At 44.1% G+C, this 26,345-nt stretch overlaps 1 protein-coding gene across 2 annotated transcripts in view; it reads right to left on the bottom strand.

Annotated features, from left to right (window-relative positions):
• Positions 1–26,345, bottom strand: part of LOC311609309 (uncharacterized protein) — a 51,553-nt gene that overhangs the window by 17,385 nt on the left and 7,823 nt on the right. The window contains exons 2-6 of one of the 2 annotated variants that reach the window (XM_084802318.1): positions 23,965–24,106; positions 22,451–22,530; positions 15,482–15,553; positions 14,380–14,573; positions 11,876–12,039 (exon numbers count right to left, since the gene is read on the bottom strand). In XM_084802318.1, coding sequence (XP_084658444.1) covers positions 14,428–14,573; positions 15,482–15,553; positions 22,451–22,530; positions 23,965–24,035 — 369 coding nt within the window. In that variant the 5' untranslated portion in view covers positions 24,036–24,106 and the 3' untranslated portion in view covers positions 11,876–12,039; positions 14,380–14,427. The remainder of the gene's footprint in view (positions 1–11,875; positions 12,040–14,379; positions 14,574–15,481; positions 15,554–22,450; positions 22,531–23,964; positions 24,107–26,345) is intronic. The other variant, XM_084802319.1, reaches the window with a different exon arrangement.

Genomic DNA, 26,345 nt, shown 5'->3' with positions numbered 1-26,345 from the left:
GTCTTTCCTTGGTGCCTTTCTTCCTGAAGTGTGGGATCTGTTATATACATGCAGCTAGTAATAGCTAGCTCTCGATTTCACCTCTTCGCCTGAACATCTTTCAGCACAGATTCTAATATTTTTTATATATATTTCAATTTCCAGGTTTGACAGTTTTGTAAAATACTACTTCTTCCCTCCTTGCATAACACAGGATGCCGTTTTCTTTCTAACATCTATCACGGTTGTGTTTTTTTTTTTTTTACCCATAAGCCCCCAAACCAAAGCCCCCCTTTTTTATTTTTTATTTTTTGGTGTTTATCTCACATAACTGTTCTCGACTTCTCCTACCAATAAGGTACCAATGTCTGATACCAAAAGCTATTCTCACAAAATGCCACATGGAAAACATCCAAAACTGTAGTGGCTTAAAATAACAGTAATATATTCTCAGTGGCTTGTGAATCAGCTGAGTGCTGGCAGCTGCAGGCTGGACTCCGCTGGGCTCCGGTTCAGGCTTAGCTTGGCTAGGACTAACTGGCTGTATTTCACATGCTATTTATCTTCCTCTTTGGACTACCAGCACGATCTTCTGTTCTGGTGGCATAAATAGAAGAGAATAAATCCAAGCGCACATGTGCTTTTCAAGCCTCCACTTGCTATCTATCTGCCACCATCACAATGACAGAGCAAAATGGCCAGGCCTAGAATTAGCAGTAGGGAAGTCACTCTACTAACCTAAGTGGCAGAGGGAAGGAGAGTAAATATATATTTTTAAGATTTTTACTTTTGGAGGAGGGGCTGGAGAGATTAAGAACACTGAATGCTCTTCCAGAGGACCTAGGTTTGATTTACAGCACCCACTTGATAGTTCACAATCATTTATAATTCCAGTTCTAGGGGATCCAATACCCTCTTCTGACCTCTGCAGGTGCCAAGCACACGTGTGGCTCACATACATGTAAGCAAAACACTGAGGCATATAAAATAACTTTTTTTAATTTCTTAAAGATAAAGTCCCAGACAATACAAATCATATTGTCCTGGTGCAATGCTATGTTCAGCTGTACATAAGATTCTCTCTCCCCCACCCCAACATACACCCCTCATTCTCTCTCTCTCTCTCTCTCTCTCTCTCTCTCTCTCTCTCTAATAGTAGTCGTCGTCTTGTGTAGTTCTGTGTAGTCCTGGGGGTCCTGAAGTTAGATATGTAGACCAGGCTGGCCTTAAACTCAGAGATCTACCTGCCTCTGCCTCCTAAGTGCTGGGATTTAAGGCGCGTGCCACCACCTTCTGGCTATGTACACAGTATTTCATATCCCGGTGCTCACAAAATTGTGCTATAACCACATCGGGAGGATGGGGAAAAGAGAAGTCTTTAATTACTACAACAGGAAGTCAATAGATAATGTCCAAGGTAAATAAATCAGAAAAATCTCTATAGTGCCTATTACTTACCAATGTGGAAGAAAAGTATTGACTCCAGAGAGTGAGAAGCATGGGAACCAAAATATGTTGTGACTCTTTTTATCAATACTAGACTCTTCTGTCAAAATATGTGCATGCTATTGTGATAAGCTTTTCAGCTTACGTATGGGCAACACACTAAGCCTGATTAACATATTGTTGAGAAAAAATTCCATCCCATCTTATCATTTATGGAATAAACACATGCTTTCTTCTAGGCATCAAAATAATTGTAAGTTAAATGATGGAGAAAGAAAACTTCTTCATGAAAAAAGCAAGCTAAAGGCATTCGTGACCGCCAAGCCATCCCCACAGAGGGTGCTGACAGAAATGCTCTAGGGGGTGGGGGGAAAAAGAAGACATACATAAGGTAATAATTCACAAAGATAAGACAACTGCTAAACAAACAAAACAAAGCAAAACAAAGAGACTTTAAAAAAAAAAACACCCCAAACAGGCCCTTCAACAAACTGTGAAGAAATTGGGAAAATGTAGATGTTAGAACATGAAACGTGATCCTTGGACAAGAACATGGACAAAACTCAACTCCAAATGGATCAAAACCCCAAGACCCTGAGAGGGCCATAGGAACAAACAGGCTTGTCTTGAAGATCTAGGATAGCTAAGGACTTTCTGAGTATGACTCCAGTTACGCAGGGGGAAAGCCAAAAAACAATAAGGGGGGGGGGGGCAATGTCTCATGAAGTGAAAAAGCGTAAGTCTTAGTTTGCTTCCTATTGCTGTGATAAAGACCATGATCAAAAACAACTTAGGAAGTAAAAATTTGATTTCACCATACAGCTTACAGTCCTTCATGAAGGGAATTCAGAGCAGAGACTCAAGGCAGGGACTAAAGCAAAGGCCATGGAGGAACCATGCTTACTGCCTTGTTTTCCTGGCTTGCTCACCCTGCTTTCTTATATACCCCAGGACCACTTACCCAGAGACCACCCACACTGGGCTGGGCCTTCCCACATCAATCATTAATCAAGAAAATACCCCCATAGACTTATCTACAGGCAAATCTGATGGCGGCAGCTCCTCAGTGTGCAGATTCCCTCTTCTAAGATATGTCCGGGTCTGTGATGTCAAGTTGATTAAAACAAAACAAAGCAAGCAAGCCAACCAGCACATCTTCCGTACAGTAAATAAAACTGTCAATCAAATGAAAAGGCAGTTTACAGAATGGGAAAATACCTTTGCCAGATATACATCAGGCAGAAGATTAATATGCTTATACACGCAACTAAAAAAAATCTTGTCATCAAGAAAACAAACAACCCAATTAAACATGGTCTGTCCAACTGAACATCAAGCCCTCAAAGGATCACAAATAAATAATAAACACTGTAAAAAAGTCCTCAACATCTTGAAGAGAAAAAAAAGCTGCTTTGAGATTGATAGTTAACTCAGTAAGCATGGCTGTTAGTCAGTAGAACAGATGATGGTAGTGACGTAAGGAAAGGGGAGCACTTATTCACTGTCGGTGCAAGTGTAAACTGGTGTAACCACTGTGGAAATCGGTGTGGGGGTTCTTCAAAACACCGGAGTTAGAACTTCCATATGACCCAGGGGCAACAAATACTTCCAGGCACTTACACAAAGCCCTCATCAGAGATGGCTGCACACCCATTTCACCGCGGTTCGGGTGTCATGGATGGATAGTAACAATGTAACACATATGCACGACAGAACTCTGTTTGGTTGTAAAGAAAAATGAAGCCATAACATTTGAAAGAAAGTAGACTGGACTGGAAAATGCTACAACGTGAGGCAGCCCAGGCCCTGAAAGGCAAATGCACATGTCCTTCCCACAGGCAGGTGTGAGTGTTGAAGTCTGGGAGTACTGTGCTTAGTTTTGAGTGCTGGTAATGGCCAGGAAAACAGAGAGGGGCCATTTGGAGGAGTGGGATATGAAAAGAAGCCTTAAAGGAGGGGAATTTGTAGAACACATTTGGCATGAAAGTGGAGGAGGAGAATACTTGGAGGTGGGAAGTTTTAAGGGGGGGAAGAGGGCTGGGAAGGTAGGGAAGAAGAGGAAGGACCAAAACTAAGGATGTGTATAAAAGCAATATGAAAATGTACTGCTTTACACACTTACTAAATAGTAGTCTCTAAAAACAAAAGCTTTAAACGGAGGTACCCTCCGTGCTAGATAATCTTCTCCCCAGAAGTATCAGGCAAGTAAATAAAGACCCCAGTGCTAGGTGTGGGGTATCTCCATTCAAGCCATTGCTTGGGGGGGTTCCAGAGGCACCCCCCAAAAGAATGCAGGCTATTGCCATCACCAGAACCTGATGCTAAGACTCTATTACTAAAGGCACCAAAGACGTCAGTCACCGGCCATGGAGATATCAAGCTGGAGCTGAGTTGGATGCCTCCTCCCTACTGGATAGCTTCCACAGAACCAGAGGATGCTATGCAGACTGTCTTATGCAGCTGTGAATCCTGTGAGCTACAGTTACTAAGTGCCATACAAGGAATGCTGTCTAGTGCAACCGTGGCATGACTGGTATGTGGGTAACCAACCACTTCCTGATTGGAATTGAGGCCCACTCCACAAGAGAGAACTTATCCCTTGTCTGTGAACTCTGTCAAAAGTCTGTGTTTTGTGGGGCTGGAGAGATGGCTCAGTAGTTAAGGGAAATGACCGCCTCTTCCAAAGGACCTGGTTTTAAATCCTAGAACCCACATTGGTCTGTAACTCCAAGATCTGACACTCTCCCATAGACATATGTGCAGGCAAAACACCAATGCACATAAAAATGAAGGTAAATAAATTAAAAGGGAAAAAAATTAGTAAAACTTTTTTTTTTAATCTGTGTTTTGGAAATCAAAGACTTAGGTAGGGGATCCAGGATTACTGTTCTGCTAAAGAGTCATGTTGTCAAAAGCTGTTTTCCAAAGCCTCTCTTTTATACCCATAGAGCAGTGCGGTAGCCAGCCTCTGTCAGAAACAGTTTCTTACTGCACTGGACAGAGGTTAGTGCAGAGACCCATAACTGAACACAATGCTGTGAACAAGTGATTATCACACATTGTTGTTGTTGTTGTTGATGATGATGATGATGATGGTGATGATGATGATGATGATGATGATGATTATTATTATTATTATTATTATTATCCTCCATAAGCAGGACAGCTATACCACTGCTACCAATGCTCAGGAAACACGACCAAAAAGGAGGGTAGTAAGAACGCAAGAGCCAGAGAATAAGAAGGTGTTCAGCAAAAAGAAGCCTTCTCGCTATGAGGTAGCAGTTGTACTCACGAACACACTGGGGCTTTGGCTAGCTGCACATGATCAGGCCCACCATCGTCTCATCACGCATGGAGGGTGGGGTCTATGGCCCACTCTCCTTGAGGAACTGTTAGCAGTGAGCAGTTGCTGGGGCAGGGGAGGTATCGTTTTCTTCGATGGTGTAGCCACTGGCAATTTGTCCTTGTTCTACTGAGTAACCTCCTACCCACATTTGGGTAAATATCGAATTAAACTCAGTGGACCACACAGCACAAAAAAAAAAAAAAAAACCCGATGTAAAAACCCAGGCAGCACTTGCAGGAGAGGAAAGAGAATGAGTGAGGAAAATGGGACAAGGTGAAAACAACTCAGATCCATGTACCAAACTATCAAAAAAAAACAAAAAACAAAAACCTTAGTGCATAGTTTAAGTAAGTGAGGTCTCAACTATTGTAATCCCAGGGATGAGGAGGAGGAGGCAGGCAGATCCCTGACACACACTGGCTGCCCAGCCTTGCTCAGTAGGTTCTAGGCCAATGAGAGACCTTACCAATAAAATGGCGGTCAGCACTTAAGGGATGATGCCCAAGGTTGTCCTCTGACTTCATTATACAAGTGCACACACACACACACACACACACACACACACACACACACACACATACACACACACAAAGAAAGAAACAAAACAGTGTATCTAAGTGGCAGAGGCTGACCTGGAATTCACAAGGTCACGTGATCTTCCTACTTCAGCCTCCCGAGGGGGGATTTTAGTCATACCCATCACACCTGCCTCAACATTTGTATATTGTACCTAGCTTCTAAAGAGGGAAGTGCATTTCTCCAGGAGTCAGTGCAGCTTAAACGCCGGCTGCTTCTAATGTAATTTTATAATGAGCTGCAATTGCCTCCTGCTCAGTTCCCCATGGCAGTCATAGCAGTATTTCAGCACAGAGCTATATTTGCAGAGAGCTATTGCCTCACTCAGGCCTTCCTCTCCCCTTTGTTAATTATTCATCATGTCTTGCTTGGACCAACGTGTTCACTTTCTCCCAGCACACTCCAGTTTGCCAAAATACCCCCTCTGAACGCAGTTCCCCTAAATAACTCTATACTGACGAGACCCCGAAGACTCATGTGGCTTCTCATCAGCACAGGGTGCAATCCCCCGCTTTTTCCCCTGTGCCCCAGACTATGAAAACAACTGACTCTCAGTGTGAAAGAAAAAGAGAGATGGGGAAAAAATATTTGGAAAACACAAGGCCATGGAAGAGTCTCAATTAGAAAAACTTACTAACAGAATTCAATTCCAAAGCGATATTTTTCTGCCTTCCCCTGGACTAAGATGGAAAACAGTGAGCAGTCTCTGCTGATGAAAATACAACAGTCAAACATGCAGACGGTGGGTGACGTTATGCCAGTTCTGTCACTATGAAATACCAGTCAGTAATGTGAGGGCCCGGTCGAAGGTCACGGACTGTATCCCACAGCCAAGAAAAAAAACGAACGTTATTCCCACAGAAGGAGAAGAAGAGACCTAGAAAAAAAAAAACTCTGTGGATCAGCAGCACCAATTTCCAGCAAATTACCAAGAAACAGGAGGGTTCAGCTCCCTCCAGTGCACAAAGCTAGCCCTGCCTTGTGCCTCAGCCCAACCCTCAGCCCTCCTCTGGTGAACAGGAACCTGAGCAAATAAACCAACTGGGGAGGGAGAAAAAAAAAATCCATTTCCAAGCTCGGTGATGTGATCACTCATTCAAGCTATGATGAGAATAGTGAGAAAACTGTCCCTCTCTTATGGGGACCATCCTGGCTACCGACGAGGCCTGGAATTCTAGATTCCTCTGGCATCTTGGTGGAGATCCCCCTAAAGAGTAGCTGACAAGAAGACACAATTTATTGTTTTATTCTTCTATATGTTCTGTTTAAAGTTTCTCACTTAAAACAAAATCTTGGGAAAGCCTTACACAGTTGTAACTCTAACACTGGCAAATAGCGATGATGACTTTCTAATAATGGTATGTCTTTCTTCCTATACCAAGATGCATTTTAAGCCAGGAGGTGTGATCAACAATTAAGAAGTGTGAAAATACTGGTGATTCATATGAGATTTCAGATTGAATAACTGAACAAAGAAAGTATTCAGACTATGAGCAAATAGAATTACCCTTAAGTTACTGTCTGGATAATGACAAGGGTGTTAAGTCAGGGACTCTTAAACCTGGTTTCTACTTAGTGAACTGTGAATGTGTGTGTGTGTGTGTGTGTGTGTGTGTGTGTGTGTGTGTGTGTGTGTGTGTGTAAGAGAAGGGGGAAGGGAGAGACAGAGACAGACAGACAGACAGACAGATAGAAGCATATATACACGTGTGTGCACGTGCATAAGCATGGAAGCCAAAGGATTGCACTGAGCATCCTGCTTTATCCTACTCTATCTTACTCCCTTGGGATAGGATCCCTCACTGAACCCAGAGCTAGGCTAGTACTCAGCAAGCCCCAGACATCCTGTGCCCGACTCTCACATCCCAGTAACAGACATACCTATAGCCACACCCAGCTTTTTACATGGCCTCTAGGGCTTTGAACTCGGGACCTCATGCTTGCCTGGCAAGCGGTCTTTCTCGCTAAACCACCTCCCACGTCCCCTGAGGAGTAGATTTGTCACTAGGATCTTGAGACCTGGCCAAACTCAGGGTCAGAACCACCACACAGGCACAAAGGAGCCAAGATATTGATTATGTAAATAGACTTTGACCTTGTTCTGGTGACTGTATCCTAAGCATTGCTCTCCAACTTCTGTGTGCTCGGGTAAAGGTTCGGCTTTGAGCTGACAGTGTTTACTATGCATTTAGTATGCTAACACCATGGGGAAAGAGGCTCTTCCCTACCAGAGCCATTAGCAATGATTCACATGCCATTGGTCCAGACACTCAATCTGGTCACAGTCCCATGAAGCCATTGGCCAGCTTCACACAGGTGATGGTGTCTTGATCCAGACACTGGGTCTCCAGATGTTACTTTAGCTTTTCTCTGACACCAGCATCTGTGATACCTTGCATAGCACTGGACAGTTGCTCAAGTACACAGTTGAGAAACGCTGGGACATTTCTCCTTTTTTTCTCTCTCTGTGGTTGGGATATGGTAAGAGGACAGAAGGAGCACGCCATTGCTGGTGGTAAGTGCAGATACAGTGGGAACACGAACCACTGTGGAGCGCAAGGAAGAAGTTCAGGTTGGAGGGGAAGCTGTCACCATAGCTGTGGTATTTGAACAATATGGTGGCGATGTTAATTATAGCATAAGGAATGAGTATTCACTAGCCTTGTGAATTGTGACAGATTTAGTAGAGCTTACCAACTACCCAAACACAGTGGGACTTGAGAAGGCCAGTGACAATGTTGAAAGAAACATTGATGTTTCTTTCAGAGGATGCTGTCGTGAAAAATCAAGCCATCTAGTAATGGTTACAAAAGAGACAGGATAAAAAGCCAAAGCAGGGGGCTGGAGAGATGGCTCAGAGATTAAGAGCACTGTCTGCTCTTCCAGAGGTCATGAGTTCAATTCCCAGCAACCACATGGTGGCTCACAACCATCTATGCCCTCTAATGCCCTCTTCTGGCCTGCAGGTGTACATGTAGCTAGGGCACTAATACGCATTAAATAAATAAATAAATAAATAAATAAATAAATAAATAAAAATATTGGGAAAAAAAGAAAGAAAGAAAAGGCAAAGCAGATGTCCTCTTCCAAATGTAGGATCCCACTAGGACAACTTTAAGGTCTAAAAACCTGAAACAGAGTTTGGAAATGCATGACACTGTCCATGTTTGTTTTAATGGTCCAGGGGATCGGACTCGTTCTACTGGGCAACCCTAAACTAGCTAGGTCTTGCCCTGCAGAGTGATGCCTGGTTTCCTCCAGGCCTCACTCGTGTCCGCTCACTGACTCCAGGAAAACAATCAGAGATGGGACTTGGCTCCGCAGATGGAGAAGCATGGCTCTGCTCTAGTAGGAAATGGCTTGTTGAGGAACTGGGAGGACTTGCTTAATGCATGCAGGCAGGAACCTGGACATGCATGTGGCGCTAGGACTTGAGGCTGTTGTGGACAAATAAAAATAGAAAAACTGAATAATGCAGAGACTGTGTGAACACCAGAGTACTCTTTCTTAGTTTAAGTCTATGTCCTGGCAAGGAACAATCCATGACCAAGATGGTTTCCTCAGACTTTAGCAAAATAGTGATCTGCAATAAATCCAGTCCAGGTGCTAGAACCTTCCTGGTATAGCATTAAGGAAGAGGGAAGAAAACCTTGGGACATGAAAATACAGGAAGAGATTTTTTTTCTTTGCACTGCTCATTTATGACAGGTCTCTGAAAGTGTTCATTGGAAATCATAGAAGAAAATGGAATTTAAATTTATGACTATGTAGGAAATACACATAGATACCTCTATAGAAAACTGAATTTGTGTCAATGCTATCAAATGGCATTTACTGACAAATAGACACAGTTTATCCTTGAACACTAGGGGCTAACTTTTAAGACAATTTCCATTGTGAACATACAGAAGGTTTATCACTTCACCCATTTAAAGTGTACAGTTCAGTATCAGGATATGCACACTGTTAAACAAGCCATCACCAACATCCATCAGTCTCCAGAATTTTCTCACCAGCCCAAACAAAAACTGTCCATTAAGCAGAACTTCCAGGAGCTGGAGAGATAGTTCAGTGGCTAAGAGCACTGCCTGCTCTTCCAAAGGACGTAGATTCAATTCATAGCACCCACATGGCAGCTCACAACTGTCTGTAACTCCAAGATCTAACACCCCTACACAAATATACATAAATTAAAGTTAAATAAAATATTAGAAAAAAAGCAGAACCTCCTTTGTCTCCTCTTACCCTACCTGCCAACAGACTTTAACTTTATGTCTTATGAACTTTGTGCTAACAGAGTTACAGAACACTTTTTCTTTCATGTTTTCCAGTATCCAATTTTTTTATCATAGATTGGAATTTCATTTCCTTCAAAATATGAATAATAGAGCTGGAAAGACAGTTCAGCTGTTACAAGCTAAGACTCACAACCAAAACTTTAAACGTATAATTAATAGCTGGGGATGAAGGGATACACCCAAGCTCAGGACTTGAGAAGCAGAGGCAGGAGGATTGCCACAGTTAAAGACCTGGGAAACATGAGTTCAAAGCCAGCCTGGACTATAAATTTAAATTACAACTATATGTGAATACCACATACAGAGCACATCTGTTTTGATATTTGAATGTTTGCACCTTATGGCTTTTGTCTGGCTTTTCCCACACCAAGCCAGGCAACCCGGACAGTTCCTCAGGTAAGCCCTACTCGCGTGATTCTAACTTGCGGTAAGTCAACACTAAGCCCAACAACAATAATGACTATTACCTATTTCGTTTCTTCCCCATTTTTCACAGTCGCGCTGGAAACCAATTTTTAACTCAGAATCGAAGAGCTTTTTAAATTCAGCTCTCCTAATGAGCCCCACAGTGGGGCTTGTCAGAGCTGCAGCTTCACAAGTTTTACATTGAAAAAATCTCATTCGTCATTCAACGGCTTTGGCCAGGTCCCCGGATAAACTGGGACACCGGTTAATATCTAAAACTAAGATTCAGGTAATAAAATACATCGCACATGGCTGGGTCGAAGTCTGAAGGAGGTAATCTATTAAAGAGCTTCACTTGCAAAGCCCCTTAGAGTACATCCATCGTTCTCATCTAGTCTCTGCTGTTGGCACCGATGCTAGTACATCCGCCTAGCAGTTTTGCTTCAGACCCGTTCAGAATGTCCTTCATCGACGGTCTGGCATCCTGAAATCTATTCCCATGCTTGGAGTGACCTCACACCCATTCGGAACATACAGTTTTCCCACAAATGTCAGACTCCCCTGATTGCTCTTAAGGGGCCTGTGGCACAGACTGTGGTCCCTCCTGAAGAGAATGAACATCCCCATCATCCCGACCTTCCCGCTCGCCCATCTAATCGAGCATGATGCTGCCCTTACCATTTGTCCTCAGTCTCCAACCGTCAAATATACCCTGCCAATGTTATCTACCAAATGTCTTCCATTTCTGTGGATGCCTCCAAAGTCTAATCTTCCACCTTTCCCTGACCTACTACGATACCTTCCAGGATTATGTCCTTGACCTTTGCCCCTCTCACCACAATCCATTCTTAATCTAACAGCCAAAGAGATGTTTATTAATTATTAATTATTAAGCAACTTATGACATCTTCAATCTCAAGACTGCTGAGTACCCTTTATCTTGAAAAAAAAATGTTGAATTGTATCAAATGACTTTGACACGGGACTTACGAGATCACTGCCTGACAGCTAACTTATTGAAAGGCTGAGGGAGAGATGGAATGGAGGAAGGCAATATTATCTGAAACAACTGGCTACCCCATGGCCCAGTGCAAGGGGCCACTGGCCTCCCTGACACAGAGGCACCTTGGCCATGTACTGCATCCTTTGACCCTAGGGGTACAGTACCCATCTTTTGGCTGACGACGGGCACCCATTCCCCAACCTGCAAAACACGAGCCTGGACCTCTCTCTAGAATGCTGCATCCTCTCCCTCTTCCCCATGCCTCGCTGACATGACAAACACAATTACGACGCATCTAACACAGAGATGAGATGGAGATTGCCCATTGTTCACTGGCAGCCCTTGTAATTAGCTATTAGGTTCCAGGTGCCATGCCCCTCTTGCAAATCTATTCAGAGAAGAGTTAATTAAACTTGACTCTCTCATTAGAAACCCATAGTTTCCTTGCCCTTTCATTTAGGCCATGGGTTGCAGGTGACAGGTGTCACTTTGTAACTTGCCCCTGTCCCTGCCGTTTTCTATTTTGACCCTATAGCACTTGTTTGGTCCTACTTTAAAACAGTTCTTGGTTTTGTAGAATAAATCTTAAGGACAAAAGATGGCCCGTTTAACAATGAAAGACATTTTGATGTAACAAAGGCAGTAAACTAAGTTAATTTCTCTTTTCTCGGCTTTGCACCATGTTCCCATCCTTGTTTCCTCCAACAACCATACCTACTATGTGAGTGGTACTTCGGGATGTATCCTACACCACTGCAAGCACGTTCAGGGGTGGATCCCAGTTCCTAGGTAGGATTTAGTAGTTACGCAAGCACTTACAGTGAGATGTGGGTGAAGAAGCTGGTCCATGAACATCTCTGAGATCTGACCTCTGATACTGTACATGCGTCTGTCAGTCAACGACAGCATCAGGCATGGGTCTCTTCTTCCTGCTCTCCCAGCTCAGGCAGAGATGGGTGTGAGCTGAGCGTTCAGAAGAAGGCCTGGGGAGACACAGATGTGCTTAGGCAGGACTGGGGTTTACCTCTCCCACTTAGCACAGATCCCACAGTGTTGGGCACAAAGTCTATGACCACAGTCTGGGATGGGCATGAGCACAGTTAGACAGCTGAGGACAGACTCATCGTTGCCTTTACAAAGTATTTTAAATATTTCACTGGCCTACTGTCCTTCCAGGCCCGTCTGAGAAGTTTCCAGAGCCTCTTTTGTTGTTCGCTAATGCGAACAACAGTAAGGACAATTCCTTATATATTCTCATCAGGGGACTCCAAATTTCACAACCAGAAGAAATTCCTGAGGTTGCCTTCTTCAATCCCAAGAGGTAGGGTTGGCTGGCTCTGAAAGAGTTTTCTTTGGTTGATTTTTGTATTCATAAGCATATGAATAAAACCAAGAGTAAATATATGAAAGAAACTATACAGTACAAATATACAAAGATGATGACTTTTTTCATTCCATTAACTTTAGGGGGGCTGGAGATGGAACCCAGAGACTCTCTGATGATGGGCAGAAACTCGACTATTGAGTTGCATACCCTTGAGTCACATTGATTTATTTTTATGGTGAAAAAAGTCTTAGACCTACATAATGATCAGTCTCAAAAAAAATGCATAATTAAATAACAAGCAACAATCATCACAGTTAAAGTGGGGGGAATCCATCAACTTTAAAGATCTTGCTCAAATCAGAAAAACATGTAATATATGAATAAAAATTTTCCCTTGACAAACAAAAACATTACATTTGGCAGCTCCACTGTCCTCAAGTTTAACACAAATAAAATCCTCAGTGGTCACAGAGATGGAAGTTCTGTTGCTTGTTTTTCCATCACCGTGCTATAATTGCTTTCTCGAGGACTTTGAGGTTGAAATGTGTGAACTCGGGAGTCTCCGACAGTGAGGCCAGAATAAGGGAGCTGCAGTGATTTCAATCTATTAGAACTGGTTTCTCCAAAGGAAGCATGCACTGGGGTCAACTTAAGGTACACTTGGGAGAGTGGTAGGGAACACGGCCCACGTAATTGGGATTTCCTGTGTGTGTGTGTGTGTGTGTGTGTGTGTGTGTGTGTGTGTGTGTACGTGTACGTGTACAGGGATATGTATGATGTGTGTCCACTTGTGTCCCACTTGGGACAGCCTCTGCTGGCCAAATAGTATAAACTGACAGAGCATTGAGCCCTAGGGATCTGTCCACCTGTCTCTGCCACCCCAACACTGGGATTACAAGTACTGGCCATGAGGCCTGGATTTTTTTTTTTTCTCTTCAAACAGTTCTGTGAAACTCAAATTCATACTTGAATGGCAAACACTTTACCAAAGCAGTTATCTTCCCAGACCTAACTGGGGATTCTTTTAATCCCACGTAAAATACCATCATTAAAGGATAATTAGCACAAATGTGTGCATTTGAAATGTACACACATATTCACGAAATTCAAGAGTAATTTCAGCAAGTGTTTAGAACTTAATCCAACAAAAGCTTAGAGATGTGTGTGATGATATCTTATTATTGGCTTCTATTTTAGAGTCGACAGAACATGGTAATATTTAAAAACACACCAGGCTGTAGGATACTTGTGAAGAACCCACAGATAGGATAGTCACCCTATTTCATGATAAAAAACAAAACAAAAACCCTGAATATTTCTCTAAGGAGCTTCACAGACACGGATACAAAACCCCTCTTATCGGTTCCATTGGATACTGTATCAGAAGTCCGAACCATTGGGGGAAAGGCGTGAAAAGAGGGGAATGCAGGGAGTGGAAAAAGCCCTGGGTGAGGGAAGCCCCGAGTGTGTTGACATGAGCTGGCTGTGTCCAGGAACTCAGAACCCCAGACCCACCTCTAGGGTGAAGTTCAGAACTGCAGCAAAGCCTTCCCTGGGAGGCCAACTGTGACTTCTGACAGTCTGGGTGCCCACCATAAATTACAGCCTGAAAACTGCTTCCCTACAGATGACTGCTCCTACCCAGATTAACTACACCTGTCCCCTGGATCGCGCTGCACCATAAACCCCGCCTCCTTCTTAATCTGTATGAAGTAGCTCCGCCTCCTTGTCCTGCTGTACACAATAAGCCCCGCCTCTCTGCTCAACTCCATATGATAAATACACTGAGCTGCTGGGATGCTCAGACTTCCCCAGCTGAGAGCCCAGGCCTCCTGATTGGAGCTTTTTCTCTGTCTGTCCCTCTGTCTGTCTATCCTCCTGTCTGTCTGTGTTCATTCTCTGGCCACTCCAATCAAGTCCAAATGCCTAGAGCCATTCAAGAATGCAGCAGAGGAGGCAGATATGTTGGACTAGAGAAATAATAAAACAGCCTTACCTAGAATTGTAAATGGAGCTGTTGGTAGCTCTTCTGTCTGGGTTGGTCTTAATGGCTGCCATTTTGAATCACCACATGAGACTCTCCGGAAACTGGACCCATTGACAGAGCCTCATGGAGGGAAGGTAAAGATTGACACAGCTCACAAAAGTGGCCAACAATTGCAGGGGGAGATGTTTCAGTTCTGTAGCTACCTGTAAACCACACAGGGAACACCAGCAATGAGGCTCTCAGGGGGTATCACTGATGCTGGGCTGAACTTTGTTTTATCTTGTTTGTGTTTTGGCTTTTGAGAAAGGGTTTCTCTGTGTAGCCTTGGCTGTTCTGTAGACATAGTTGGTCTTGAACTCACGGAGATCTACCTGCCTCTGCCTCCTGAGAGCTGAGATTACAGGCATATGTCACTATTGTCCACTGAGGGGTGAATTTCTTAATGATACAACTGCACGGATCATCCAAGCTCCTGTACGCAACTCCAAGAAAAGTCTCTGGCTCACCAGGCTACATGTGGATGGAGTCCTTTCTTTGGTCCGTTTCTTCCCTGTCCATCTGGATAGCATATAATAGTCTCCCACAGAAAGCCACACAGGAGCAGAAAGGCTAAGAGGCTGCTGCAAGCTTTCAGAGCCAGAGATCAGCAAACCAAGACTCCAGAGCCATGTTGTCAAAGCCTGTGTCCTCAGCTACTGCCCTGCCTTTACTCCCAATTGGGCACCCGGACTCTTCCCAAGTGGAGAGTCAGTGGGGCATTTCCTTTTAAAACAGGCAAGATGAACTGGGGACCAAGGCCAGAACTTGATTTCTGGTCTCCACTCTACAGTGGCTACATGCACGGGGCCCAAAGTTAAAATTCAATGGAGTCATTTTTCTATGATTTAAACCTAGCATTATTTGTGAGGCATCCAGCATTCCTGCTCTCCCCGGTGCTATAAATACACAAATTATGGAGGTAATGGAAACTCCAGGTCATCATCAAATGGAGACCTATTTGAAAAAATAGGGGGGTGACATCCCAAAATACCGAGGAATGGGGAAAAACTAAGTACAATATCATACTAGTAAACAGAGGTAAAGGACAGCTGTCTGAAAGGGTAAATTGTACCTTGGGTTTGTTTGAAGTATTTTTCATGAAGCATTTCCACTGACATTGCTTGATAAATGTTCCAATAGGAAACTAAAGGAAAAAACAATTTTAGGTGCTAATGTTAAAGAGCTTGAAACACGCCAGGCATCAGAGCACACCAATAATTACCAATAAAGAAAAGGACCTTCAAGCTGAGTCTGCAGCTGCTATCCTCTTGGCTTGCTTGGAGCAGGCAGTCCAGACCAGGATGGAGACCTTACTTTTCTCTGTCCACAGTCCTGTCTTTTTTTTAAGATTTATTTATTTATTATATAGTATTTTTGCCTGTATATATACCTATGCACCAGAAGAAGGCAGAAGATCTCATCATAGTAGTTGTGAGCCACCATGGGATTGTGGGAATTGAACTCGGGACCTTTCAAAGAGCAGCCAGTGCTTTTAACCACTGCACCATCTCTCCAGCCCATGTCACCACCCCTGCCCTGTCCTGTCTTTAAGAGGTCCCTCTCAGAAAATGGGAATAGGGCTTCCTCAAGACCCAGCTATTCCACTCCTTGGAATATACCCAGAAGATGCTCCAGCACACAACAAGAAAATTTGCTCAACCATGTTCATAGCAGCCTTATTCATAATAGCCAGAACATGGAAACAGCCTAAGTGTCCATCAGTAGAAGAATGGATAAAGAAACTGTGGTACATATACACTATGGAATACTACTCAGCTATTAAAAACAAGGAATTCCCGAAATTTGTGGATAAATGGATTGAGCTAGAAATGATCATAATGAGTGAGTTAACCCAGAAGCAGAGAAACTCAAATGGTATATACTCACTTATATCTGCATATTAGTCCAAGGGGTATGTCCCACGAAAGCCTTCACTTACCAGGAAACTGAGACAGAGGGGAGGACATTCTAGTGGGACTCTAGATGAGAGAAGCATGGGAGAATGGCAAAGTAGAAGGATCCAGAGGGTCCTAGAAACCTACAAGTAGAACATTATGATAGGCAGATTTGGGCCCAGGGGTCCCGCTCAAACTAAGGCACCAGCCAAGGACAATACAGGTGGTAAACCTTAAACCCCTACCCAGATCTAGCCAATGGACAGAACACTCTCCACAATAGAGTGGAGAGTGGGATATTACTTTCTCACATACTCTGCTGCCTCACCTTTGACCATGTCCCCTGGACGGGGAGACCTGGTGGCACTCAGAGGAAGGACAGCAGGTTACCAAGAAGAGACTTGATACCCTATGAGCATATACAAGGGGAGGTAATCCCCCTCAGGAACAGTCATAGGGGAGGGGAATAAGGGGAAAATGGGAGGGAGGGAAGAATGGGAGGATACAAGGGATGGGATAACCATTGAGATGTAACAAGAATAAATTAATAAAAAAAAGGAAAAAAAAAGAGGTCCCTCTCAGAAACGATACTACCCTTACCAACATGGTCTTATAACACAGAGGCTAATCCCAGCACTAAGGAGGCAGAGGCAGGCAGATCCCTGTGAGTTCAAGGCCAGCCTGGTCTACAAAGTGAGTTCAGGACAGCCAGGGCTGCACAAAGAGAAACACTGTCTCGAAAAACCAAACCAAACAAACACACACATAGGGCACCCAGGTGAGAGAGTCAATGCCGAGCATTCTCTAACTTGATCTTTAAAAACAGGAGCCCAGATGAGCCCAGGCAGCTGCTGGCAGTTTGTTTAAAGCTGAACAGGGACAATCGGTCTGAAAGAAAACACGCTGATACTGTGGGTGGGGCTATCCTGGACCCCCACCCAGCCACCAGCCTGGTGCCTTCTAGCGTTTGTGTACACATGAGGACACATATCTCAGGGGATTGATGGGGTCTGCTAATACTTAAGCCCACACAGAAGCCACAGAATAAAAACCCAAACAGAAAAAAACAGAGCTGAAACTTCCTATGAGCCTGGCATCACGGAGTTCCCCCCCCCCCAAGAGTCTGAGACACCAAAACTTGGCTTGTGGTAGCTTTCGACACTTGTTCTAACTATTCTCACGGAGACAAACTTTAAACACAACAACCTAAACTAGGAGCTTGCCACAAAGCTTCCCATTTAAAAATTAAAATAAATAAATAAATAAATAAATAAATGAAGCCCGGTGTGGTGGTGCATGCCTTTAACCCCAGCACTCGGAAGGCAGAGGCAATCGAATCGCTGTGAGTTCGAGGCCAGCCTGGTCTACAAAGTGAGTCCAGGACAGCCAAGGCTACACAGAGAAACTCTGTCTCAAAAAAACAAAAAAAAAAAAAAAACAAAAAAAAAAATGAAGCTTACAAGTGGGATGCTGAGCCCAGTAAATAGAATTTGCCCAACACGCCATTCAAACTGCGACTTAAAAAGCACAGTGTAATGTCCTGTGACCATCGGGGGCCATCTCCACCATCCTTTTATTTTCTCACACTGAAACACTGTCCACATTAATCACTCACTGACTCCCTCTTCTGTCCCCAGCTTCCGGCAACTACCATCCTACTTTCCGTGCCTATAAGGCTGGTTACTCTTGCTGCATCTATGTGGAACAGCACATGCGTTGGCCCAAGATACCAAATATGCTAAGCACATGCTCCATCGCCGAGCTCCACTCTCAAGCATGCTTTTTATGTTGGATTTCCAATCCCTCTAAGTATTTGCTGAGCTCTCTATTGCCTAGCGTCATGCCCAGCGCATAGCTGGGTCTATGGAGAAGGGATTACATAAAATATGAGGGTTGGCTCCTGCCATTTCAAAGTGATCTAGGAAGTCTTCATAAGAGTTAGGAGTCAGCCGGGCGTGGTCGCGCACGCCTTTAATCCCAGCACTCGGGAGGCAGAGGCAGGTGGATCACTGTGAGTTCGAGGCCAGCCTGGTCTACAAAGCGACTCCAGGACAGCCAAGGCTACACAGAGAAACCCTGTCTCAAAAAACCAAAAAAAAAAAAAAAAAAAAAGAGTTAGGAGTCAAAAAAATAGATGTGTCTGGCAGATCAGGGAGGAGGAGAATTCTGCCATGGCCAAATCTAAGGCAGCAGATCTGAATATCAGATCTCTATTTGTCTTATCCAAGCCACACATCTATAGGGAATTACTTACTTTCCTCCCAGTGCTAAACAGATTTTTAAAAGGGAGAAAAATGAGTTAATTCTGGTGCTGGCCTTTATAATAGCCTCATAAAATCGCTGAACCAGCACATTTGTGTATGTGTGTTTGTTTTTGCAGAAGGAATGTATGTAACTTCCTGGAACCTGCGGGGGGAACATCTGCCCTCCAGGGTCAGGGCTTGTCAACCCTGACTGCAACTGAAGAGACAGGCTCTAGAGAGACAAAGCCTGAAGACGTCTGCTCCAGCCAGTCACACTGGACAGCACAACATCTCCCCAGGCCCTGTCAGCTGTTCTCCTCCGTGCATCCCAGGCAGGAGTACCACTGCTCTCTCTTCTAATATTTCTTTCTCTTCCTTCCTCTCATGCTCTCACTTGAGAATGGTTCTGGCTGAATAGAAACCATTGGTATCCAGCCACCGTTGGGCTCATGTGTTTGAACTCGTGACCCTGCAGCTGGCAGGGCTGCTCTGAGAAGCTACAGAACTCTTAGGAGACTGGGCCCCTCTGAAGGGACTGGATGACTGGGAGGTGAGCTTTGAGGGTTATCTCAGGCCTGCTTCTTGTGCACAGATTCCTGACCGCCTGTTTGATTCTACCAGCAACCTCACACTCCTGCGGCCATGGCCGCAACCGTAAGCCACTCTTGCTGCTGTGACTTCCCTACTGTGGTGGACTACGCCCTCCCAAACAATGCTCTCTCAAACAGCCCAAGTAAATCTTCTCTGGACCTTCAGTCAGATTCTCACATAGCTCAGGCTGACCTTGAACTTGCTCTGTATCATCTTTGGTCCTCCAGTTTCTACCTCCTGGGTGCTGGGATTACAGGCGTGTGCCATCGTGGCTGGGTTTTGTAAAGTTCCGGGCATTGGAGCCAGGATGGGGTTGGTGCTAGGCAAGCTCTGTACCAATTCTCTACCCTGCTCTCTTTCCTCCCTTAAGCTGATTCTGTCAAATATTTGATCACAGAAAAGAGTAATTAGAACACGCATTTCTTCTAAAAGGGCCCCAAATACTCTACTTTTTTTTTTCTAGCACCTTGATCTCTAGTATAACCATGTTGAGGGGAGGAGCCAACTGGAAGGTGCTTAGGTCATGGGTATTTCCTTCAGAAGGGATTAACAAGGTCTCCTGGACTAGGACTGTCCTCCAGGAGTTCGGTCTTTGAGGAAGCCTGCCATTCACCGCTCTTACATGCTGCCACCATTGTGAGTCTCACCATATACTTGGACCTTCAGAAAAAGAAAAAAAAAGAAGCTAAACTACCCTGTTTTCTTTATAGTATACCCAGCCTCTGAAATTTTGTTAGGATAATGAGAAATAAACCAAGGTACTTACCCTTTCCTTTACGTTACAACAGAAAAACAAAAACCAGAACCCTGCTTTTTAGGCCGAAACGCTTCTCAGTATGCGCTGTAGTAGACAAGTTTGATTATGATTGTCCAGCCATCTAAATGTATTCTAACAGAAACTGCAAATTAGCACTGAGTGGAGCAGCCAGAGAGGCCTTTCCTGGGCACCTTCGACCCACAGAGGCGAGAATGTGAGATCACACAGGCAGTCCTGCCTAGAGGGTAGAGTAATGGACTCTCAAAAGGAGCAGAAAATCTGGGACAAATCTCTAAACTGTTTCTTCCTAATAGTTCTAAGAAGTATAAATTGATTTCTAGTGCCTTTCTGAGAATTCCCATAGGAAGATAGCCATATTATTTTTCTGCTACCAAAACTGTGCTCCAAACACACAGCTCTATAATCTGTGTCCTCAGGGACATCTTCATAAATGTTTTTCTAAAAACTGGGTAGCGTGGCCCCGTGACACCTTGATTTTTGACCTCCAGTCACTAGAACTAGGAAGAGAATATGTATGTGACACATTGTCATTTCATTTGTGAAGCTAATACAGTAAATGTGACCCAGCCTCCCTAGGAGCTGGTCTAAAGTAGCAAGAGCACGGCTTGATATGTACACTGGGTCCTAGATGCTCTGGGGATGCAGTGTAGCCTGACACAATGACATCAGAGTTTCTAGATCTACAGGGGAGGAAAAAAAAAACCTGTGGATTGTGGTGAGCAGTTGCAAAAGACAGCATCACAGTACTCTATCTGATAATGAGCTTCACTAAGGCGCCTCACTGCAGACAGATGGTATGACATCAGGGGACAGTTTAATAAAACCTACGTGGGAACCAAATCATCGAACAGCAATAAAAAGGACTTGAATGCTATGAACAACCATGCCCAGCACATGCAAGCGAAATGGGTTCCCAGAAAGATACAAACTACCAAAACTGTCACAATAATAAACCAATAATATAGACCTGAAACACATGAAGAGATTTAACTAGTACTTTAAAAAAAAAAAAAAGAATTGATTAATTTTATTCTTCATGGATGGACAATGCTCCTCCTAGAAGCCATGGCTATAAAAGAAAAATCCCAGTGCCAGGTGTGGGATGGCTGTCTCCTTTTGGGTTGTTGGCCAACCAGGTCCCAGAGGCCCCTGAAATAATACAGCAACAATTCACATTGCTCCTGGTTATCCACGGGAGAGTAAGACCCTATTGCTAAAACCACCGCAGGCATTGGTCATAGGATGTAGAGAAATCAAGCTGGAGCTGAGCTGGGAGTCCCCGCCTATTGGGTCGTGTTCATGGTGCCGTGTGGACTGTTTTGGGGAAGAAAATGATCAACAGTCTTACCAGCTGTGAATCCTGTGAGCTACAGTTATGAATGAATTGCCAGGCAAGATACGGTAATTAGTACAGTGCTGTCATGACTGTTATGAGGGTGACCTACTGCTTTCTGATTAGATTTGAGGCCTGCTGCAAAGAAGGGAGCACCTATCTAGGTCTGTAAACCTGGTCCAGTGTCCGTGGCTTCCCAGGCCACAGGCCTTAAAAGAGAACTAGTACTGTTGTTTCGCTACATGGTCACACTGTCAAACTATCTTCTAAATCTCCTTAATGCTGCAGCCAGCTTTTTTTTTTTTTTAAGATTTGTTTATTTATTATGATGCATACAGTGCTCTTCCTGCATGTACACCTGCAGGCCACAAGAGGGCACCAGATCACATTAAAGATGGTTGTGAGCCACCATGTGGTTTCTGGGAATTGAGCTCAGGACCTCTGAAAAGCAGTCAGTGCTCTTAACCTCTGAGGCACCGGCACCCACCCAGCTCTTTTGTTTGTCGTTTGTTTAACTGTTTGGTTGGGGGGGGGGGCCGTGAGATAGTGTTTCTCTGTGTAGCCTTGGCTGTCCTGGACTCACTCTGTAGACCAGGCCGGCCTCGAACTCACAGTGATCCGCCTGCCTCTGCCTCCCCTGTGCTGGGATTAAAGGCTGGAGCTACCACACCCAGCACCCAGCTTTTATCAGAGAATATTTTTTTTACGGCAGTGGGCAGCAGTTAATGCAGAAACACATACTTGATTATGGAGTCCTCAGCCCTAAATGGAACCGCTATGTCACCCACCCCCCCCACCCCCCACACACACCCCCTCTCCCCCCGCCAAGGATCAGAGACCATCACAGAAGAGAAGATAGGAAGAATGCTAGAGGAAGCGGAGTGTGCAACAAAGAGGTATCCTCTGAATATGGTGTGGCCACTGCACTCGGGGGCTGGCGGCAGCTCACGTTATCTGAAGGAGACCTTCAGGGCCCAATAGCATTTCCTCATGGCTGTGGGAGGGGCCCATGAGGCTCCACCTCTTTCTAAAGTACAGGCAGAGGCTTGTTGGCAAAATGTTGTTGCGCGGAGTGTAAGGATTTACCCTTGTTTATTCAAATGCTGATTTCTCTATGCCTCTATCTCATTTAAATCAGGACACAGCACTGTGATGTTTGCTCAAAGACTCTCCTGTCTCAAGTGTGTGCAAACATGCTCACCGTTTGTTCTCTGCTTTGCCAATAAGAGCTGGCCAGAAGGTAGCTGGGCATCGAAGAAAGTAGAGTAGGACATTCGTTTCCTGCAAGGGGAGGAGAAAGAGAGAGGAAGTGGAATTTGGCCAGGAGGAGGAGGGGCTCATGGGACTTCAAGAGAGGGGAGCTGGGCAGGAGGAGGACAAAAATGCAAGTGTCATGAGGATTTTCGCTGGGAGGAAAATAGATTATCCATGGGGCATCAGAATAGATTTATAATGCCTGGTTATTATTTTCTTATACTATAAATACTATAATAAAATATATAATATAATATAATATAATATAATATAATATAATATAATATAATATAATATATAGTCTCCTTGTGTTGTCATTGGGGAACTAGTTGGTTTAAAAAATTGCCTCTATATTAATTTCTAGGAACATTAAGTATTAATTGTTCATTTTACAGGAGCTAATGGTTGCTGGGGTGCAGGGTGTCACTTTCTTCTGTGGTGTAGCCCCTGAGAAGCTGCCCTTGCTCCTGTAAAAGGTTCCACCCACATCCATGCAAACAACTTTAACTCAGTGGGTCATACACACAGGCATGAAAGAAAAAAAAAAAAAGAGGACTACTTGGTAGAATAAGGGTTTCAGTAAGAGGGGCGTGGGGATGAGACAGGGGAATGGGACGTTGAAAAGGACTAAAACTCATTATAGAAAAGAGTGAAATTATCAAACAACAAAAGCAAAATATGTCCATAAAGAAACGGCAAGACCCAGATGGCCTCCTCTGTCTAAAAAAGATATTCTTTACCATCCAAGCATTTTCATGTCTTAGGCAATCTCCATAAATACTTTCCTCAAGCTGTTATTTTTTTTTAAAATAAAGATTACACAGTAGATTTCAAGCTTTTTCTGGCACGATTCTGAGTATAAATATTCTGTCCTAACAATAAAATGTAGGCACCCCTACTCTTTGCCAAACTCCAGGGCAGCAGACTAAATGAAGGATTTTTTTTTAAGATTTATTTATTTTATGTATAAGAGTGCTCTGTTTTCCATGCACACCAGAAGAGGAACTCAGATTCCATTACAGAGGGTTGTGAGCCACCATATGGTTGCTGGGAATTGAACTCGGGACCTCTGAAAGAGCTGCCAGTGCTCTTAACCACTGAACCATCTCACCAGCCCAATGAAGGATTTTTTAAAAATGAAAATTAGGTGCTATTTATACATTGGTAGAACAACAAAAGTTAGAGGAACTGCCCACCAAGATAGTGTAAGGAAGGTGCAGTGAACCCACCAAACAAAACCAGTCCTTGGGTAGAAAAACAGTTTATTGGGGGACAAACTGCTGGGCTGCGGCAGAGAACAGCTTGTCAGGAAAGCAGGCAGGTTTTACATGATGATCAGCAGACGGGAGACGTGGGCAGGGTGTTGGCTTTAATCAGGGACTAGATGCTCTTTGCCTGGGGTCCTTGACCACTGTGGGCAGAAAAGAGAAGTCCTGGATTTTCTGGCCAATCAAAACTTACCTCACAGGATTTCCGGAGAGTGCGGAGTTGAGGTGTCTGTTTGCCTGGTAAAAATCTGGCCTGGCCATCATTGTCTCAGGCTGTTGCCACAGCACTGCCACCGAGTGACCTCACAGACATGAGCTGGAGAATGTTTTCCCTGCTGGAACCAGAGCAAAGAGCATAAAGCAAAGCTTAATAGAGTTATTAGTTACTTTGACACAAATTTCATAATTTGATTTGAAAATTAATTCAAAATTACCAAGACGAGATATCTGACTCTAGAAACTGTTATGCATGGCATAGGAAATACAGGAAAGCAAGGCAGACTCTTTTTCTCAGACCTTGAGGAGAAATCCCAAACACATTTTGTGAGAATAAGAAACCCAGCCATCACAGAATAAGCAGGCTACCAAGATGAGACTTGATAACCGATGGCCGGCCATATGGTGGGGGAGGAGGTCTTCCTTGGTCTTAGACCTAGGGGAAGGGAATGGGGTGAAAGCGGGAGGGAGGGAGGAATGGGAGGATACAAGTGATGGGATAACAATTGAGTTGTAATCTGAATAAATTAATAAAATAAAATAAAACAAAACAAAACAAAAAACAAATCCGGCCATCTTCAGGTCTTGAAATGCTATCACTTTCAAATGTCTTTGGCTGTTCTCAGTTCGCTACAGGGCTGGATGTTTTCCTCTTACATCATCATCACTCTTCCTGGAGTTGCTGCTCCCTCCACTGTAAACCCCCCACCCCCCCAGGGCAGCTTTGGGGTAACACTCTAGACCTCTACTCAGTTCCCACTTTCTGCTAGTTAGGCGGATGTCACAGCGGAGGGTTTCAATCATCACAGCTAATACAGATGCTAAAGCAGGCAGACTGATTTGTTACTATGGCAAGACTCCATCTGGAAACATCATAAAAAAGATAACAACCATGCCGGGCATGGTGGCTCATGCCTTTAACTCCAGCCCTGGCAGAAGGATCTCTGCGAGTTCGAGGCCAGCCTGGTCTACAAAGCAAGTCTAGGACAGCAAGAGCTGTTACACAGAGAAACTCTGTCTCAAAAAACAAAAAACAAACAAACAAACAAACAAACAAAAAAGAGACAACAGGTGTGATGCCCAGCATTCTGGAGACAAAAGGAGTAATTACTGGTTTCCAGACTGACATGGGTTTATAACAAAACCAATACTAAAAAAGGGGGAGAAAGGGGTTCACCAGTGACCTGGGGTTCACAGGATAGAGGTGACCTCCAGAAGTCACAAAGAAAAAAATAATACGAGGGAGCCAACTTTGGAAAATTGTCCTCTGACCTATAGAGGTCAGAGAAAGACAGAGAGAGGGAGAGAGAGACAGAGAGACAGAGAGACAGAGAGACAGAAAGACAGAGAGACAGCGCGCACTATCATTCATCACATGGTCAATCTGAAGCCAAATGACTGAACCCTGTCCCCACTACCACTGACCTGTAGCCCAAGCGTCTCCTTTTCAATTTTATTTTGAAACAGCGGCTGGCTAAATTGTCCAGGCTGGCCTAGAACTTGGATTCCTTCTGCCTCAGCCTCAGTTACAGTATGCCACCAACCTGAACTGTCAAATGGATGTCTAAGGCATTCAAACAATAACACAACAGGCTGGGGATTCGGTTTTAGGACGTAGTAATTGCAGCAGAGAAGCCATGGGTTCCATCCCCACCACAGAAACTAAGTGCGTGCCTGAGGCCTCTTAACTGAAAGATAGACCAGCTGTAATAAATAAGTGTGTTAATGCAGGAAACATAAAGAGATGGTTTTAAGTGAATTCACTTGTAGTAGATTCTTTTCTTTTAACCAATATCTATAACTCTAAGTGTGTTTCTGTTAAATAGTGGTAGGCAGGCCCACCCCATGGGATGGACCCCATACTGTGGATGAGGCTAAGAAGAACCTGAGACCACATAGGTCATGGCACCGAAGGCAAAATCTACTACTATGAATCCGCTAAACTAACACAGCAATAAAACAACTCCTAGTGACATCTTTTAATACCTGTATATGAAATCAGTACATCACACAACCTTCCTCAGAGAAGCTGCTTCTTGCAATAGATGCTAATTAACACAGAGATCCACCCCTGGACAACGTGCGGGAAATGAGAGACTTTGGAACACTGTGTCCTGAATGGGGTGTCGTCATAACTTACCTCCTGTTAAGGCCTAGGGATCTATGTGAGACGGAAGATGCAAAGAGCCTATGAGCCAAAGCTGCGCATAACAACTCAGAGACTGTGGCAGCTACGTACAAGACCTGCAAAAGAGCAAGCCAGACAAAACCCCAGGGCAGAGAGGGTGAAGTGGGCACAGTGCCCCACTCCTAACAAAGAGCTATTTACAACTTATTCCTCCTGGGAAGAGCGAACAT

This window comes from Acomys minous (assembly GCF_964271855.1).
Source record: "Acomys minous genome assembly, chromosome: 11".
Classification (NCBI taxonomy): Eukaryota; Metazoa; Chordata; class Mammalia; order Rodentia; family Muridae; genus Acomys; species Acomys minous.
This window is presented reverse-complemented; position numbering and strand designations above follow the sequence as displayed.